Source organism: Megalops cyprinoides, chromosome 5 (assembly GCF_013368585.1).
Source record: "Megalops cyprinoides isolate fMegCyp1 chromosome 5, fMegCyp1.pri, whole genome shotgun sequence".
NCBI lineage: Eukaryota > Metazoa > Chordata > Actinopteri > Elopiformes > Megalopidae > Megalops > Megalops cyprinoides.
Window position 1 is genome coordinate 9,951,989 of NC_050587.1, and position 18,517 is coordinate 9,970,505.

The window sequence follows — 18,517 nt, forward strand, 5'->3', positions numbered from 1 at the left end:
CTCAGACTCTAACCCTGTTGATTTTAAATATGACTGTGGCAGGGTTCAGTCGACAGATAATATCTGGCCGTGAGTCTGAGTTTTTTCAATAATGTCAAAAAACAAACAAAAAAAATCAGTTTGTTTCTGATAAGATTAACTGACAGGGTTTTTTTTTTCTCTGCAGATGGAAATTCAATCATTTTTAACCTTTCGGAATTTCAGTAGCGCATATTACACCTGCGATGCTGTTGCATTACACCTTTAATGCTTTTGTGACTTAATCACAAACAACCAAGCAGGATTTGAGGGAGCTGAACTATCAGGAGGACCTTTCCTGGCACGGTCTACTGCGCTGTAAAAGTAGGCTTGAAAATATGTCCATTTATAATGAGACACAGCGATTTCAGCCAGCTCTGGCGGACCATTTGGTGCTCCTACTCAATCAAAGGGTTTTTAACGGACTGCTGATACTGTGGGAGGGAAACACAGGAGTTGAGAGGACGTTCGCCTCTTGATTTTTAAATTTCTTTTTCCTCTCAGAGGGCATGCTTTTAAGAAGCACATCACCAAAAAAAAAAAAAATCAAAGAATATAAAAAAGAGTGAGTCAGGGGAAAGTAGAAATGACTTAGCAGACCTAATTACCGAAAAAGAAAACAAGTTCTCCCTTATACGCTCCCTGTAGAGATAAAACGAAACAGGACTGCTGGCTGCATGACAAAAAGAAAACTTCGCTGTGTCGGCCTGCCTCAGTAGTGTCCAAAAGGAGCTCATGTCAAAAGAACAAAATGGAAGAAAACCCTCTAATTCTGCTGTAATAAAGCTGAAGGGGGCCTGTGCTTCAGTAAGTGGCCTCCTAATGCCAGCTTCTGGGGTAAAATGCATAAATTGGCCTTTCAGAAGTTTCCTACTTGTATGTATTTTTGGTTCTTTTCCTCTTCCCAGCATCAATAAGCAAAACAAATGCAAAGTGGCTGCAGCTTTTGCCCTGGCTCTCACAGACTGGCGCTCTGAGTGCGATCTGTGGCCTTTTGGCAGCCGTGTGTCTCTAATGTAATGATCTCCGTTTTTGCCAAACAGCTAAATGCACATCCAACTTTTTGGAGGGTCATTTCAAGCTTCTGACGTGTGCCCGTTAGACTCTCAGTGCAGCAGCTGAGTTATTTTAATTCAAGCAAGCTTTTATTAGCTGCCTCAGTCTAACCCACCACCCTTCACCCCCATACCCAAAGCGCATTAGCTTAGGCAGCATTATCAGAGTGGTTATTACAGGTTATTACTGAGTTGATTACAAAGCACCTCCCCCAACACACACACAGTCACATCCGTATTGTTTAGTGGCAGCTTAATGTATTTCTTGTAATGAGAATCCATTTAAAGTCATTTTGGCTACATGTCTTTTAGAATGTTATGGGGCAGAATGCTGTTGGTTGATTGCGAGTGGTGTTTGTAATTGTTTGTGGCCTTGTTGCGGATGCCTGACTTTGAAACGGCCGTGTGTTTCAGGGAGCGGTCTGTGAATGTGTCCGAGCCGGGGTCCCTGCAGTTCACCGTCAGCAACTTGAAACCCGAGGGCACGTACAGCTTCAGAGTGGTCGCCTACAACGAGCAGGGCCCAGGGGAGAGCTCTCAGCCTGTGAAGGTCTCCACACAGCCCGAGCGTAAGTACAATTGTCAGGAGAGCGTGAGAGAGGGAGGGGAGATGGAGAGAGGGGGAGAGAGAGAGAGAGAGAGAGAGAGAGAGAGACTCTTTTTGTCTTTTAAAAGCCCTTCACTTGAATAAATTGTTTCAGCAAAGAGCTTAGAAAAAAGCAATATTTACATATTTACCAAACCAAACCTAACCCCCGAAAATAGAATCAACAGTGAACCCAACAATGAAACACAGGAGGAGAAAGAAAGAACACTGTTAAACCCAACGGGTTAGCATCTCAGCCACAGGATGAGAGAAAAAGAGAATGCGAGGAAGAGAGAGAACGTGAGCAAGAGAGAGAGAGAGAGAGTAGGAATAAAGATGGCAGGACATGGAGTGCCCAGCTGCAAGATAAGCAAGTCTCTGCCTTCTTTAATTGGGAATATAAGGGTAGACTACAATGCAACAAGCATGTGGTAATCTTTTCAGCAGAACATTCACAGGCATGGCTTTGAAGACATTGAGATAACTTGTTTGAGCTGGAAACTACTCTCTTATTTATTTGTATACTCATGTACTGTATGTGGGCCATATAAGAACTTATTGCATTGATGGGAGGAAGGGGTGAAATTCTACTTGTGTGGGGTGTAGCTCAGAATCTTTAATCATGCATGTAAGTAATTTAGGCATAATCATACAGTGTATATCTTCAAGGACTTCTCCCTTAAGGAAGGACACTCACGTGTACTGTGGATGGTACATCTGTCCCCAGGTAAACCCAAAACTTAACATCACTGGCATTCTTTCATTAGAGAGACATGTGTGGGCATCAAAAGAACAACCCCCCGCTTTCTGAGAAAGTGTTCACGGAATAAGTCATGGATTACCATCAGCGATTTGCAGTTTCGGCATGGCAGACCCCCCCCATTCATCCTCTCCGGCTCCTCATTTCGAGAGCCTTCCAGTCAGTCTAGCAGCATTACAGCACCCATAAGCTGCACGCTGATTAAATCTACCCCAATAATATCTTAGCTCTGCTCCGCGGTCTCATTCCCTGGAGCAGATTGGATTCTCCTATTAGGCCCTTTTGTAAGAAAAAAAAAGTGAGAGGCCATTCAAACATTGGCTGCTCGCCTTTTAATGTGTCACTCTAATAACGCAAAGCTGGATGACCTTTTAAAACCAAGCTCCTTTTCAAGCCAGGTTTCAGATGGTGTGCGCCTGTACGGAGGGACAAGTTGGGCTAAAAAAAAAGCTTGAAACTGCAATAAATATGGGACAAACACCACACCAAACTATTCATTAAATCTAACTGTGGTGTATGAATTGGGGCAGAACAGATTGCAAGTTGACATTATTGAATGTACGCAGATAGGCAGATGTAGGAAATTCATAGTTTGATTTGTCCATGGAGGCCATTTTGGTTGATTAACCGTGGGCAGCAGTGTAGCATAGTGGTTAAGGAGCAGGACTTGTAACCGAAAGGTTGCTGGTTCAATCCCCGCTGGGACACTGCTGCTGTACCCTTGGGCAAGGTACTTAACCCACAATTGCCTCAGTAAATATCCAGCTGTTTAAATGGATAACATTGTAAAGAACTGTAACCTATGTAAGTCGCTTTGGATAAAAGCGTCTGCTAAATGAATAAATGTAAATGTAAATTAACTGGTAATCAATTGATAGACCATAGGGTGTGCTTTACAAGTCACTTTTGTGCTATCGTACAGATAGCTCAATAGAATTCATACATTTCTTCTATAGCAGATATAGCATTTATGAAACTGGAAATCTGGTCCCACTCACCACTTTTCTTGCCTTAGTCCTACACATTGTGGGCCTGAATTATGAATTACTGATACACTGTTATTCAAATGCAATATGCTGATTGGGACTTGTGCAGTTTTAGTTTAAGAGCGTTAACACCCAAGATCCACAATTTTGTAATTCAAGAAGTAAAGTGCCACTAGTTTTGTACACAGTGAATAAAATCTCTGTGACAAAACCACATAGTCATACAGGCAAGGAGCATAAGGATTTGAATGCTATTTTTCAAGCTATTTTGGAATGCTATGTACTCTGTACCTTTAGTGTCAAAATAGGAGAATATCTAATAATACATTATTCAAAATGCACATAATCTTGTTAAGTGTTTAGAACAGCATGTTTAAGTGTCATAGTGTCACATTAGAACAGTATATTTAAAGGCTGAAATAAACACACTGTAAACATCTCCAAACACCAAATACCAAAATATCTACCGGCAGTGATGGTAGTGGATCATGTGAAGCTGTACTGTTTCTTCTTAAAACAGTGATGGTGAAACATCAACAGAGCGTGATCAGTCACATTTTGGGTCTCATTTGGGTAATTAAAAATATTTTGCCTGGGCAGGTATCAGAGTGGCCTAGGGCTTATATTTGTGAGGAAGACGGTTAACTGTAGAAAGCGTTTTCACCTTCAAAGTCACAGCTGGGTAATAACTAGGTCTAATATCAATGCTGTGATACCTTAGTCTGTGATTTATGTACTGAGCACAACAGGAGTCGTGAAAGAATCTCATTAATGAGATCTGAAATTCATGGCAATTATTGGTGAAAAACACTATTGCCTCTGAAACTTGGAGTAACCCATGTGGTGTGTCTAAGATAGAGTTGCTAGATCCACCATAGATAACTCTCATCTCGTGTGTGTCTCACAGTATGTTTGGGTCAAGAAGGCACTGTGTGACCATTTGTATATTATTCAGCCAGTAGTGATGGTCAACTGTATAACATACAGTGCCAGTCAATAGTTTGGACACACCTGATTAAGATAATGGGAAACATACATTCAGACACATTTTAATCTAAAGACTTATGCTTAAATGCTTGAAATTTTTTTTCACAAACAAATATAAATTGTGAAGTTGATGCCTATGTATGAATTTCTTTCCAAAAAAATTAAAGAAATATTGTTTGGCTATTTTGAATAATCTAAAATATAAGATTTGAATTTGTTTATAACACCCTTTGGCCACTGCATAATTCCATTGGTGTTGTTTTGTAGTTTTGATGTATTTACTATGATTCTAAAATGTGGAAAATAGTAAAAATAAAGAAAGAATAGTGTGTCCAAACTTTTGACTGGCATCATACTTGTTTATTTAACATTAAATTAGTGTCATTTTGATTATAGACAGAGGAGGAATGCAGAACCGCTCAGGCTGAACATCCTGTTCTCCTTATATGTATATGCATTAGCATTCTCACCACCATTTCAGGAAGAAAAAAGTGTTGAATTGAAATGTAATGTAGCACAATATTTCAACCACTAATGGCTGCTGTAATGCATTAAAAAGTTCTTCTCCAACCTCATTTCCAAGATTTATTGCCCTAAATGAAATTGGTCCTCATAAACCAACCTTTAATTTGCATTTCAGAGAATTCCATTATAGCAAATAAGCCTTAAAGTAATAAACAATGTTGCTTACAGTATGGATGAACATGATTATGGTGACACAATGGGAAAAAATAAGTCCAGGTTACAATTGTTGGCTATGTTTGCCAATCAGGCATGTGGTCACCTGTAAACTTGTAACATACTACATTAAATGTGAAACTAACTTTAATTAGTGAACATAAAATGATTAATATAAAAGAAGAAAGAAGAACAAAAGTAGAAAAGAAGGCTGCACTGTTTGCTGAGAAGACAAAGAGACAATTTTATATATAAATGTATGGATTTACTGGCCACATATTGCTGCCATAAGTCATGCCAGCATTATCTTAGCCACTGTTCCATGTGAAACAGCAGCAAGTTGAGCAGTCTTCACCAATGAAGCTCCTGCCAAACATACCCCAACAATTAATCCTCTTTCTCAGTCACCGTGCTTCTCAGCTTCTAACTGTGCTAGCAAAAATAATGGGTAGCTGGTCCTGCCCAGAAATTTTATACATGCCAGTCGGCATGACAGGATGTTAATTGCTTAAATGACTCAGGAACCACACCTGTGTAGAAGCGCCTGATTTCAATATGTCTATCTGTCATCGACTCAAATGTTTCCTTTCTTTTGGCAGTTACCTGTATAGTGTATGTTGATTTACAACTTACCCTCGCGCATTCTGGCCTATGATCGGAGGAACCAGCTCTAGAAACAGTCATGTCCCTCACTCAGCCACTGAGCTGCTCACCATTACAGTAACAGCAGTATTGATGTTTTACCACTAGGGGGTAAAGGGCCAGGTAAACTGATGCAGAGCATTGTGTTAAGTTATTTTTTTAGATTATCTATTATGAATAGATTTACACTTTTCATCTTAAGACAATTGAAGCTATTTGTGGTGCAATTTTTCAAGTTTACAATTACATTCATATGTATAGTACTTTGGTGCTTTACTTGCATGTAAGCATGTAAGTTGCTTAAGTGAAACATGTATGTGGCTCCACTCTAACCCTGGGAACAGTGAGAAACATGTGGAGTATTAATGCCAAATTGAATCAGAAGCACATTTTTTTTTGTTTGGCAACAAAAAAAAAACCTAAATATTAAATGAAAAGAAAAAACTAATAGCATCTGTATGCCATCCTCTTTGTAATTGTGTGAAGAGCATGGAGGAAAGCCTTTTCAAAAATATGGCTTGAAACCTACCTGTTTTGAAAAGAGAACTGAGTCTGTTTTTGAAACTGCTTGGTTCTATTTTTAGATTTTTAGTTTGCAGTCCTAAGCACACAAAGCAGAAAACAGCCAAGGAAGGCAGGGAGACAAAGGGGGGGGGGGGGGGCAGTCTTGCTGAAGGCAAAGCGTGCACTGTGTTAACTTCCACTGCAAGCATAGCCCCTCCCCCTACCCCCACCACCATATCCCTGGTGTGCTGTGGAGGACTTAACTGCAGACAGACACAGAAAACACAGCGGAAAGCGCTCCCCAAAGGAGACCGCTCGCAGTGCAGATCAGCTGGAACACATATCCAGAAAATCTCTGTGTTTATTCTTGCTCTCTTACCTGAATATGAAAAAAAAAAACATATTGTACTTTCATTCCCTTAGGGGAGATTTTGTCAGTGGATGGTGGGGGCATCTATGAAAATGCTTGTAATCCCCGAATGTTAAATGGATTTTTTGCTGTCTGTGTGCCAATATTTATGTAGATGGACTGCTAGGGGGTAAAAGTTCAGCACGGTTTAATGTATCCAAATTGGGGCAGGATTACGGGGGTGCAAAAAAAAATATATATATATATATATATACAAAAGCTTTATGCATGCTGATGTATTAAGAGTGTAAGAGTATTAACTTGTCAGAAAAGATTGATCAATGCAAATGGGACACAGAGGATGGCCACCATTGTCCTGTGTTCGTCCCTCAGTAAAGATATAATTTCAATGTACATTAGTGGGACCTATGTGAAGGCTTGATTTAAAAGAAAGACGACAAATTTATAAAGTATTATTCTCATTCTACTACAGCCTATTCACCTGAAGGTTAGGGTTCCATTAGGAACATCACTGTTTTTCGTCAGTTCCAATTGATATAATATATGAACGCCATCGGCCTCTGTATAGTCATTTTTATTCAAAAACTATGGCCCTATCCCAGGGGGTAGGCATTTGTCAGCACCTTTTTGTCAGGCCTGCTGCGAGCAACAAACTGCAGCCTCCACCATCCTCTCAGCGCACCAAAACGCCACACTCGTCCCTTCTTTCAGGCTCAAGGGGAGTTGCATCATGGTCTGTGGCAGAAAAATCACACTTCTGAGGACCTCTTACACATAATGATATACCATTGGTATTAAGGCGACTTTGTGCTCCATGGTGGTTGCTATGCAGTTGCCCATAATAGCCCAACAACCACCACCTTTCAGAGCATGGCCTAGTGTATCATAATGTAGTGTAGATACAGGTGGCACTGTAGCACAGTGTTAAAGAGCAAGAATCGTAACTGAAAAGTTTCTGGTTTAATTCCCCACTGGGGCACTGCTGTTGTACCAGTGGGCAAGGTCATTAATCCAGAATTGCCTCTGTGAATATCCAGCTGTATATATGGGTAACATGTAAAAATTGTAACCTGTGTAAGTTGCTCTGGAGATAATGTAATGTACTGCCTTTGTCTTGTTGCTTGTCTGGCTGAATGTTCTCCTGGCTGTTGAAAGAGAGAAGTGGAGAAGTGTCGCTGTGGGCATTAAGCTGCTGTTCTCCCAACAGTGCAGGTCCCTGGTCCAGTGGAAAACCTCCAGGCTTTGGCCACCTCCCCCACCACCATCCAGGTTTCCTGGGATCCCCCTGCCTACGTCAGCAGCCCCATCCAGGGGTACAGGCTGCACTGGACGGAGACGGCAACCGAAAGAGAACAGGTCAGTCTTAAAATCACTCTTTTATAGTCAGGGGAAAGGTGTGCTTGCAATTTGTTATTGATTGGATGCAGTTTTCATAATGCATGTCTTTTGGAGTGAGTATTCAGGCTAATGCATGTGAGAGTGCATTGGAAGTGTTTGTAGAAAGCAGCTCTAAAGTCAAGCCTTCCCCCTGGACTCATTCAACAGTTTTTTTATGCTTCCATTCTGATTATGCAACCCTGTTTTGGAGTCAGAAATTATATAGAAGGCCACAACAACCTCTGCAATCTTGAGTGCCGAGGCGAGACAAATGTAATCCTCCAGTACACTCACATGCAGTCAACGGCTACTTTACACACTACAAATCACACAGCACAATGCTGTCATGGATTGGCTGTTCATTGGAGGATAGATTGCTTCACTGACATCATCCAAGCAGCTTGCAGGGAACTGACGAGCCACAGGGTATGTGAGTGTGGTGAGACAGGGAAGCCCTGGATGACATACCCTCCCCAAATCCTCAACAAATCAAAGACGATTTTTCCAGCGCTGTGGGATCCCAGTCATTGGTAACAAAGAAAATGGCTGGTTTTGAGGCTGACTATAGGGCTCAGCCTGCACTCAATGTGAACTTTACTGACTGAACCACTCAAAACCCCAATTCTTTAAAATAAAACAGTAACTCTTAAATAAAACACAGTTTTTGGTAAGTATTTTGCCCAGTGAACGTTCTGAACAGTGTGAATAAACAGTACAACTTTTTTTTTTGCTGTGTATCAAAGTTTAAGACAAATGTTGATTGAATCCAAGGTTTTGTTTTCTAATGTTATGGTAACAAATTAAGAGTGGAATTGACGGCATTAAAATGTATTTTTGAAGTTGTTTTTGTTCTTTGTTCAAGTAAAGCTTCTGCTTGACTGTTAGTGGAATTATTAATACTGAGAAGTACAAATCTGGTTTGATCACTCTGAGTAATCTGAATGGAAAGACAAAAGGCAAAATGATAAAAAGACAGAACAATAGACAATCTGTTGCCACTGGGCTCAACCGTTTCAGTTTGGAGATCAGGGTACATTCAGATTCAGTTCTCTCTGATTGCATGTCATTTAATGTTGCCACTCCAAAAAAACTCAATCTGGATCACACTGGACATCAAAAATTTTGAAACAAAGGACATATGATCATCTTGAGACAGATGTGCCATCCTGGCAATTGTTTGTAGTATCAAAAACAGTCATGGATCACAAAGCGGCAGTTTCTGCAAAGTAGAGCAGAGGACTGATGTCAAAAAAGGTAACTGATGTCATCAATCCAATGGAAAATACTTATGAAACAAATATTGAACTGAACTTTCAGCAGATGTAATTCGTATAAACAAATATGTAGTAATGATAATGAGAGTGATAATATAATGATAATGTAGTGCTGCCGGACAAGTTAAACAATCCACCAATCAATACAGGTTTTTTTTAGTTTATGTGTTCATATTTGCTGGAGCCCAATTTGAATTGGGGTGTGTTGTATTTGTTTTATTTTCTTCAGGTTTGCAGAGATGTTTAGTGTTGGAAGTAAAGGTTTTATGATTATTTGCTTGCTTAGCATATGCCATTATCCATAACAGTTTACAATATGTGCATGTTACATGTTACATATCCATACTAGTTGATATTTGCTGTAAGCAACTCATGAGAACTGCATTACATGAATACAACACCCTGAGATCAGTCCAGTTTTGTTACTAATCCTTTAATCAACACTGCTGCTCTTCTTAGATACTGGATATCAGTGCAAAACATCTGTATGTTAAATGACAATATCAGTGGCAGGAATTTATTATCTAGCTGTGCTTCATGAGCCCTTCATGAAAGATTTGGAGTTTGTATACATTATTACTGAAAAATGTTCTACACTTTTATTTTGAATAAATGTAAACAAATTATAATCACAGTATATGGGAATATACAGTTTTGGAAATATACATCATATATGGAAATATTCCCACTAATCTTGATGATAAACATCGATGAGCTGTCATCGCTAAGTTAAAAAGATGACACTTCATATTAATACATATTAATTCAGCGATCATTAAGCGTGAACTACATTTTCAAAAGCATGCCATTACAGCTTTATAAAGCTTTTGTAAACAACTGCAGTGTTTTATGATACAGTATACCATAAAACACTGCAGCTGTTATGGAAAAAAGAAGCCATCTACATGGAAAGTAGTGTATCTGCCATCAGAAAGCACATTTACTCATGATATTAGGTATTTTCAGTCTTTTGGGTGTACATGAAAGGAAAGTAGAATGTGTAACTTAATTTTAAATCATAAGCCAAGATATCTGGTGCTTTGGTACTGCTCTGTCTTTCTTTTTCTTTCTTTATATTTTTCTCTCTTTCTTTCTGTTTTTCTTTCACAGACAGCTATTGACAGCATTGTCCGGTGTTGTTCAAATTTGACTGACTGATTGGTCATGCTCAGTATAGTTTTGCTTCACTATAAATTTAAATTTTGTATCCAATACAGAAACCAGAATGCATTTTTCACGTGTCCAACACTTGCCAATTCCCAGCATCAACATATCTCGCATTGAGTCCATATATCAGTCTGAGAATATAGATCTGATCTTTTATTCCCTATATTTATTCCCTATATGTGCACTCTGCATGGTCACTCACAGCCATATTTAAAATGGCCACTAAACATTATCCATGACTATTCGTAGCTTTCTATACCCTTGCCTGATCTAGCAGAAAGCTGTGTATACATATACACTTTCTTCCTAGATCATAAGCCACTCCCATTGCGGCTGCCGCCTTTATCCGGGGGGACCCAGGTGTGCTTGTGAGTGACAGTGAAAACTGTGAAAATGACAATAACCATGTATCGTTTCATTACAGTCAGTCCAAAGAACGTTACATCGTTCAACACACCTGTCAGTTAGCTCCCTTACTGCGCACTACAAATCAGATGCAGAAGCGAGCCGAGTGCTGTGTGTTTCCATGCAACACACCAGGGGATTTCCAGGATATTTACTGCTGTCACCATTGTTTAAGGCATCTTTCGGAAAAGGATTGCTCTTGAAATTAACAGCATTTTTTTTTTTTACGTTTACTTGTGACATGAGATTTCATTTTCCATTCTTGATTTGCACCATCATGTTTTTTGCACAGCTTAGATTGGCTGGGAAATTTCATTGTTGCAGCTGCATCTAGAAAACTTTCCTGAAAGTGATCCAGCGATAGCCAGTATTTAATCATTTTTTATCATTATGGTTGTTGTTAACACTCCAGATGTGACCAGATGTTTGCGGAGCAGCAGATGATGACAAGTGCAGAATGCAAACAGATTAGCATGCATATGTTAAACCGGCAACACAATTCACAGCAACCATTTTCTTCAATGACCGTATTGTGGTTACATTTTGTGGGTCCCGGGTAAACTGCAGGATAAGTGCTGTAGATAATTATTCTTCAAAAGCAAGCAAATAGAGACCCCGATAATGCTGTGTGAAGGTGGAATGAAGTTCCTCCTAATGAGAAAGATAATATGATAGCAAAAACAAGAATGCAGTAAAATGTAGCGCTTGCAGTTGTATCCGGCTCATGTACCTTTGTAAAAATGATCAGAATCAGAATCAGACTTTATTGGCCAAGCATGCTTCTACACATACAAGGAATTTAACTCCAGGTTCAGTGTCTCCTGGAGTGCTTTCATACATTGTCAAAGGGACAACAACAAATACCAAGCAACAGTAGTGATACAACAAACAACAGGAGCACAGGACACATGCATGGAATAAGAATGGAATGAATGAAGAATGTATGAACAGCTACTGCTCAATGAACATGAGTTGAAGTGCATGCTGTGGATCTGTACAACTATTAGTTGTATACAACTATTGCGGTGCTATATACAGCTGTTGCACACTGATCATGAGATAAAGCATACCTGAGTGCAGACTATGGGTATAGACAACTGTTAGTTATATTATTCTTTTATATTATATTATTATTATTATTTTGGCTGCGCTACACTACCGTCTCATGTGGCAGCTTGGTCCGCTGCAGAAAGGCTGACATTGGTACCATCTGTGGTTTCAGATCATGGAGGTGAATGGGCAGAGCTACAAGCTGGAGGGACTGAAGAAGTTCACAGAGTACTCCGTCCGCGTCCTGGCCTACAACCGCTACGGCCCAGGCGTCTCCCCAGAGAATCTTATTGTGACCACTCTCTCAGACGGTAAATCCAGTTACGCCTAGGGGAACACTTCTACAGCATATAGTATATGTGTTTATACAGTGCCATCTTGGAATGTAATTCGATATTTGTGCACAGTATGGCCTTGCCCTCGGCAAAGCTATTAAGATAGAACTGCACCCTTTTCAAGAAGGAAAAAAATCCAATATGTGCATTTTTTCCTTCACAGTTAAAAATATGTTTACTGGTGTACGATATAATTATGCTGTAACGTGATTAGTAGTTTAATGGCATGTTAATTCTTCATTTAATGCCAAGCTGTGTTTGTGACTGTCATCTCTTCTGGCTGTAATCTCGTGTCTCTAACACATGGAGAAACAAGGTTTGTTCTGCACTCTGTCTCCTTGCCATATCTCTCAGCTCTGCTAGCAGAATTCTTATGTAGAGCAGGTTCGCCTTGCTTTGAGGCAAACTGTCTCTGTTTGAAGGATCCTCATCTCCTCCATCCAAATTCAATTAGTCCTCGTGGAGCGGGGGGCTCCGGAGGGAATATGGCACCGCTCGCCGTTGTGTTTGCTGCCTTTCCAGGAAACCTGTCTGCTGGCAGTCGTATAAATGCGCTCTCATCCAGCGAGGGAATTCCGAGTTCCGTCTCCCACGTTGGGGGCTCCTCGGCTCTGTGGCCTCAGCGCGTGTTGATTGAACGCTGTTTTTTTTTTTAATGCTTCAGAGGTGCCCCTCAGTGGCTTGTTCTCGCAGTCGTTCTCACGTGCTTTGTCTTTTCGCGTCTCTTCCAATGACATCGGCGTCGCTCTTGTAAGACTCCCGTTGCTCGTTTCATGTCGTTCCTCGGATCTCGGCCTAGCCTTTAATTTGTTTAGCAAGGAAAAACACAAATCCCAGGGGGTTCGGTGTAAGAGACGTATCCAAGCGTTTTCAGACAGCAGATGATCACAGAGACGTTGTTTGTTTGACTAACGTGATCTGAAACTCTGAAACTATTGCGCCACTCACTTTGAGTGTCATACGTTGCCATCCGTCTTTTCTTTTTAAAAAAATCAGCCCCCTGGAGTGGCACTGTAACAAAGAGATATTGGTTTGAATATTGAAATAAATCACGGAGTGATCTGTGTGGTAATTCAGAATGATTCAATTATGCCTTTCTTATCACCGCTACACAGCTTGAGTGCTCCCGCAGCAACCATTGATGTTGCGGTGTTCAGTCCAAAGCGTTGGCATCATAAACGGCAGATTGCTCGCGTTCTCCACTTGTAGCTCCGTCATAGAGGCTTCAAAGATTCTACAAGAGACTCCCTGACAGAAGAGATCTGCGAGGAGCCGAGTCCTGTGATCTGAGAAAGTTTGCAGTCTCCTGCTCTTAGGCAGGCAAGACAAGCAGAAGCAGAAGGGGAAGGGCCCTCCAATGATGTTGTGATGAATCTGTCTGGGGCCGTGCAGCGTTTAGCTCCGAAGCGAGGGGCAGGGCGCGATCAGGGCGCGTGCCACGATCCCGTCAGCCTCTTCGAGACTGTCACGGTCCGCCGCCTTTCCTACGGACAGACATCGCCCGCCCACTTCCACCCCCCCGACAAAACCTTGTCTCTGCGAATTTTTTCGACAGCTCCTCCTTGGCATGCGCCGATCGATGGCCGGCAGCTGACTCCGCTCGGCCCTCTCCGTGTCGCTCCGAAAAACGCGAGGTGCCAAACACGGGGGCCGGGGTCTTCCCTCCGCGCCGCCCGAAGACTCACTTATTCCGTGGATTGTCTATTCCCATTACCTTCAGCGACGGCTAAGAGGCCAGAGGAATTTATTGTCTGTCAGCTTCCATTAGTGGCGGCTGGCTGAATGTTTCAAATGAGCCGCGAGACCTGCCTTTTCCATTTCCCTGCTTAATTAAGGCCCCTTGTGCTCCGTAATGAAATGGAGTGCTGTGACTTCTTTTTTTTTTCCCTCCGCCGCCATCTTCGCTGAGGTAATTAATGACCTTTCGCCTCTTGGCAGACTGGGCCACCATACGGGCCTCCTCCACCAGTCCAAAAAAAAAAAAACATGTTCCCCGTCCAGTATTTCTGTCTTCCTGGCCCATTCGGATGATCAAACCCAGCTGGCGAAAATAAAGAGCTGAAAGTGAACAGTTTCTAAGATCCCGAGAGCGTGCCATGGTAAACACCTTTCCTGTACTGCAGAGCTGCAGCCTTGGTCCGGAAGATGTGATGGGTAAAATCCATTGTAACCAAATCTTGCTTTTGATTCGATTCCATTACTCCCATTACTTACTATTGATGTGTATGATCGTATTCTCCTCCCTGAATGGACCCTTAAGGGTTAAGTGGTGAGCAGCTGATTGAGTGGCCCAGGCCTTCCCCAGCAGCCTGAGTGCTCATCATGGAAAGGTCATGCTCAATACCTGACACTTATCTGGACTTTCTAAAGAGGTTATTTACATCGGCTTGGCCCCCGATAAGGCTGATTGAGTGAATCTCCCATGCAGCAGCTTCTGCCTTTCTCCTAATGATTCCAGCACTGCTGCCTTCCCAGCTCCGGGACCCAAGAGAAGATTGACACGTTGCACAATGTAATGGCGAGGCAGCTGGATATAAGCTGAATACTTTATGTCAAATTCAGTTGATTGATTTTTTCGAACTTCACATACAATCATCCATGAATTCCTAACAAAAGAATGTAGCTTCACTCATAGTAATATGCAGTAATGCTTCACATTTAAAATCACATGCTTAGGTTTGAGGTATTTGAACTGATTTGCCGTATCAGCTCCCCGGGGTGTAACAATATGAAGACCAGTCATATAAATTTCATTTGAACATTGTGATTGTTATGCTGGTATGGTTATGATCCGCTAATACTCTTTCTCTTATCCACAGTGCCAAGTGCTCCTCCTCAAAACATCTCCTTGGAGGTTGTCTACTCAAGAGTAAGTAAAATAATCCATATATTATGAAGGTGGAAAATTCCCATTTCCATGGTCAGAGGCTGCTTAGCATACTAGTCGAGCCCTTGAGAAAGATGTCATTTGCAGGGCTGCTTCTCCAATCCATTACTGTGGTGGTAAGTGCAAATCTTTGGTGCGACACAGCCGAGTTTCCAAGCCTGAACAGTTTGTGTCAGTGCGGATGCCCCACCTGAATATAGAGAGGAGACATGAATATAGATCACCGTACATTAGAAGGGTCTAAGGGTGGGGCAGTGCATAGTGCTGTTTCATTCAAGCTCTGATGCCACATTTGACACTCACTCGTGTCCTTTGTGTTTTTTGGAGTGGGGCATCTAATATTGAACCGTCATACAGCCCCAAATAATCAGACATTAATGTTTCACTCGCCCTGGACAAGTGTCATATGTTGAAGATGTTAGACCATATTGGAGTCTAAAAGAATATAAGACTTAAAACTCTGCAGAAAGAGCATAGCTCCAGACCCCCCAAGTCCTCCGTCTATGAAGTCAAACAGCAAGAGTGAGCTGAAAGCTGCTGCACTCGAAAAATTGACTGCCGCACCGTTTTTTTTTTTCTCTGTGAGGGACAGTACTGGCCAGAAGCACTAATAAGCAGAAACAGCCACAGCATCACAGAAACATCAGAGACCATAAGGACAGTACATTCCCTTCTCTGCATCCAGGTGATGGAAAATGTCTCTGTATCAGAGAAATACAGATTGGTTCTCTCAGCAATACATTATTGAATATGCAGAAACATAGAGATTCTGGTCTGTTTTGAAGAAACAGTTATTTTCAGCTCTCAAGTCAGCTGCTATTCCCTCTGCCACATTCAGATCTTCTTTTTCTTAATATTGAAAACACACTATATGTGAGGATGGGTAGTGGAAGTCGTATCAGACTGTATCAGTTAAAAGAAAATTAAATCAGCATTCCTGAGTGGCTTCCATGATGCCCAGTCCTCAAATCAATTAAACTTTAACATGGGTTTTAGAATGTTTGATCTCCATGACCTCACTGTGGAGAATCAGCTAAACTAAGGAATGGCTAAAACTGATCTGCATCTCATAGACAAACTAATAGGCAAGAGGATACAGGCCTGGGAGTAGTAGTAAACACATATATAAAATTATTAATGTAAGTAAAAATCTTAAGTACAAAATGAAAATATTAATTTAAATATTGGTTCTTTATTAATACCTCAAAATTTTGCATAAATAATAATGCTAATAAGAAGTCATTAACATTCAATCCTACCTTGTTATAGATGTTTTTGCTTCAGTAAGGACAAATCATATTAATGTATGAAAAAATACAAAGTCAAGAGTATGAAGGAATAGGCTCGATACAGTATGAGCAGCAGATCTGTGAACTGTTAAAAAATACACTCTTAAAATTTCAGTAAAAGATGAAGGCCTTTTAAAAATGCGTTTTTCATGACCTTCCATCAATCGACGCAAACTTGGAAGACAATCTGTTGTTGATTATAATGCTTTGTTTGGGGTGAAAGTATGGATTATCTGGGATTGTAGATTAATTCCTTTGAGAACTGACAAATCTGGTCACAGGGAGCTATGTTCTGGGACAGCGGGTTACAGTCTAGACACCACTCATCACCGTTTAATAACTATATGGACGAGGGCTTAAAGGGAAAGCAATTTTGAAACTCAAGTGGGCAGAAGATTTTTCTTTTTATAAGAAAAAGAGACAGCACCTCAGTGAAAAACTGAACAAATCTTCTGTGATGATGCCAAGTGGAGACAAAGAGTCGAGCTGGAGAGGAACTGTTAGAATCTCTGCCCTTAGGTTGATTGTTGCATGAAGACTGCTATCTCTGATTGATCATCCCGCGACCTGCCTGACCGAAGGTGTGGGTAGCACTTTCCACAGAATATATAACAGAATATAGAATAGGACTGACCCACGCTCTTGACTTTAGTATATGTTCAGGATTTTGAATGAACTGGCTGATGTCAGTAAAGTCCAGATAGTTGAAAATGGTATCATTTTATTTTTTGTTACCGTGAATCCACAGACGCTGGGGACCTCTGCCTAATGCTATCCATCAGTTACTTTTCTCATATTTATGATCTGGCGAAAGGAGGTGATTTCCCAACTTCTTTAATAATAATATGTGAATTGCATAAAACATCAGTAGCTGATTACAGCTAAAAACCATAACGTCAGCTCAAGAAATGGACAAGAATTTTCACTTTATGTAAAGTTGACAGTGCTCTGCAGGGTAGTAATGATAAACAGGACTTGATCGTATGGCTGGTATTCAGAGATCTTACTTTTAATTCTCTGAGAGCAGTCAGAGAGCAACTAAATTCACTTTGGCTCTGTGCCTTACTCAGCATATTCTCTGACTGCGGTTTGACTGTTAAAAAGAAAAACTTTGGAGGAACACTGTTCCACAGAGGTTGTTAGGTGCTATTAAAATCAATGACAATGGGTATGTTATCCAGATCATCATAATGTGCTTGTAAAACAGGCTTGGGAAGTAAGCTTGGGTAGCTACATACTACCGATTGGGTTGTCTTTACTTCAACCCAGCACTTGGGTCTGCTGTGAGTATATTTGTTATTGGTGCAATGGTACCGTAGCGATATTAAATTATACTTGGACTTGGTAGTATATTCATTTTATTAGGTGGACATACAACACACGATTAAAGCTAGCGCGCCTGTATATACAATAAAAGCATCTTGTTCCAAGTTTAGTAAATAAAATAACCTGTTTCCTCCAGACCCCTCACAATTAGCCAAGGGAGTCTCTTAAGGAGACAATCAATCCACTGAAAAGATTCATTAGGCTTTGAGAGTGTTAAGGTTTTTTGGTTTGTTTATTTTTTATTGCCCAGAATCACTAGTAAACACACTTCATTTTTTTAACTGAGAGCTCCGAGCCACATGAAACGAATTGTAAGTTATTTGCTGTAATCGGTAAGTTATGCTGCAATATCCCATTCTCTTAAAACCCAGCTGGAGGCTGAAATGAAAGTCAGCTTGGGCCTTCGGCGGTAATTTACCATCCTTACAGCATGAATGGCGAGCGTGTAAAACCAGCCCGCCGTCATAAAAAAGCGCTTTAGCCCGTTGCTGTCGCGCTCAGACGCCTGCTGTCAGGAGCGACGGGGACCTACCTGCCATCTCCCGGTGCTCGGAGACGCCGGGGCGAGACAGCTTGCGCTCACGCGGTCATCAGCGGGGCATGATCACTCTGGGCCCCGTGAGGCGGGCGACACACGTAAATCAACCCACAGGTGCTTCCAAGCTGTCAGTCTGAGGACACGGACAGCATGCATCATGGGAAATGTGCTCACATTATTTGCAGTTTATGTCTCGCGCAGTTGTATCGTAGGACAGGAAGAATGTTTATCCCGTGACTCGAAGAACATGTTCTCTGGCTTCTGCCCTAAATTGAATAAGTAC

General features: G+C 41.2%; 1 protein-coding gene across 1 annotated transcript in view; it reads left to right on the top strand.

Moving 5' to 3' along the window:
- Positions 1–18,517, top strand: part of dcc (DCC netrin 1 receptor) — a 250,072-nt gene that overhangs the window by 173,216 nt on the left and 58,339 nt on the right. Inside the window, exons 9-12 of the mRNA XM_036529616.1 lie at positions 1,488–1,642; positions 7,794–7,942; positions 12,032–12,170; positions 15,014–15,063. Coding sequence (XP_036385509.1) covers positions 1,488–1,642; positions 7,794–7,942; positions 12,032–12,170; positions 15,014–15,063 — 493 coding nt within the window. The remainder of the gene's footprint in view (positions 1–1,487; positions 1,643–7,793; positions 7,943–12,031; positions 12,171–15,013; positions 15,064–18,517) is intronic.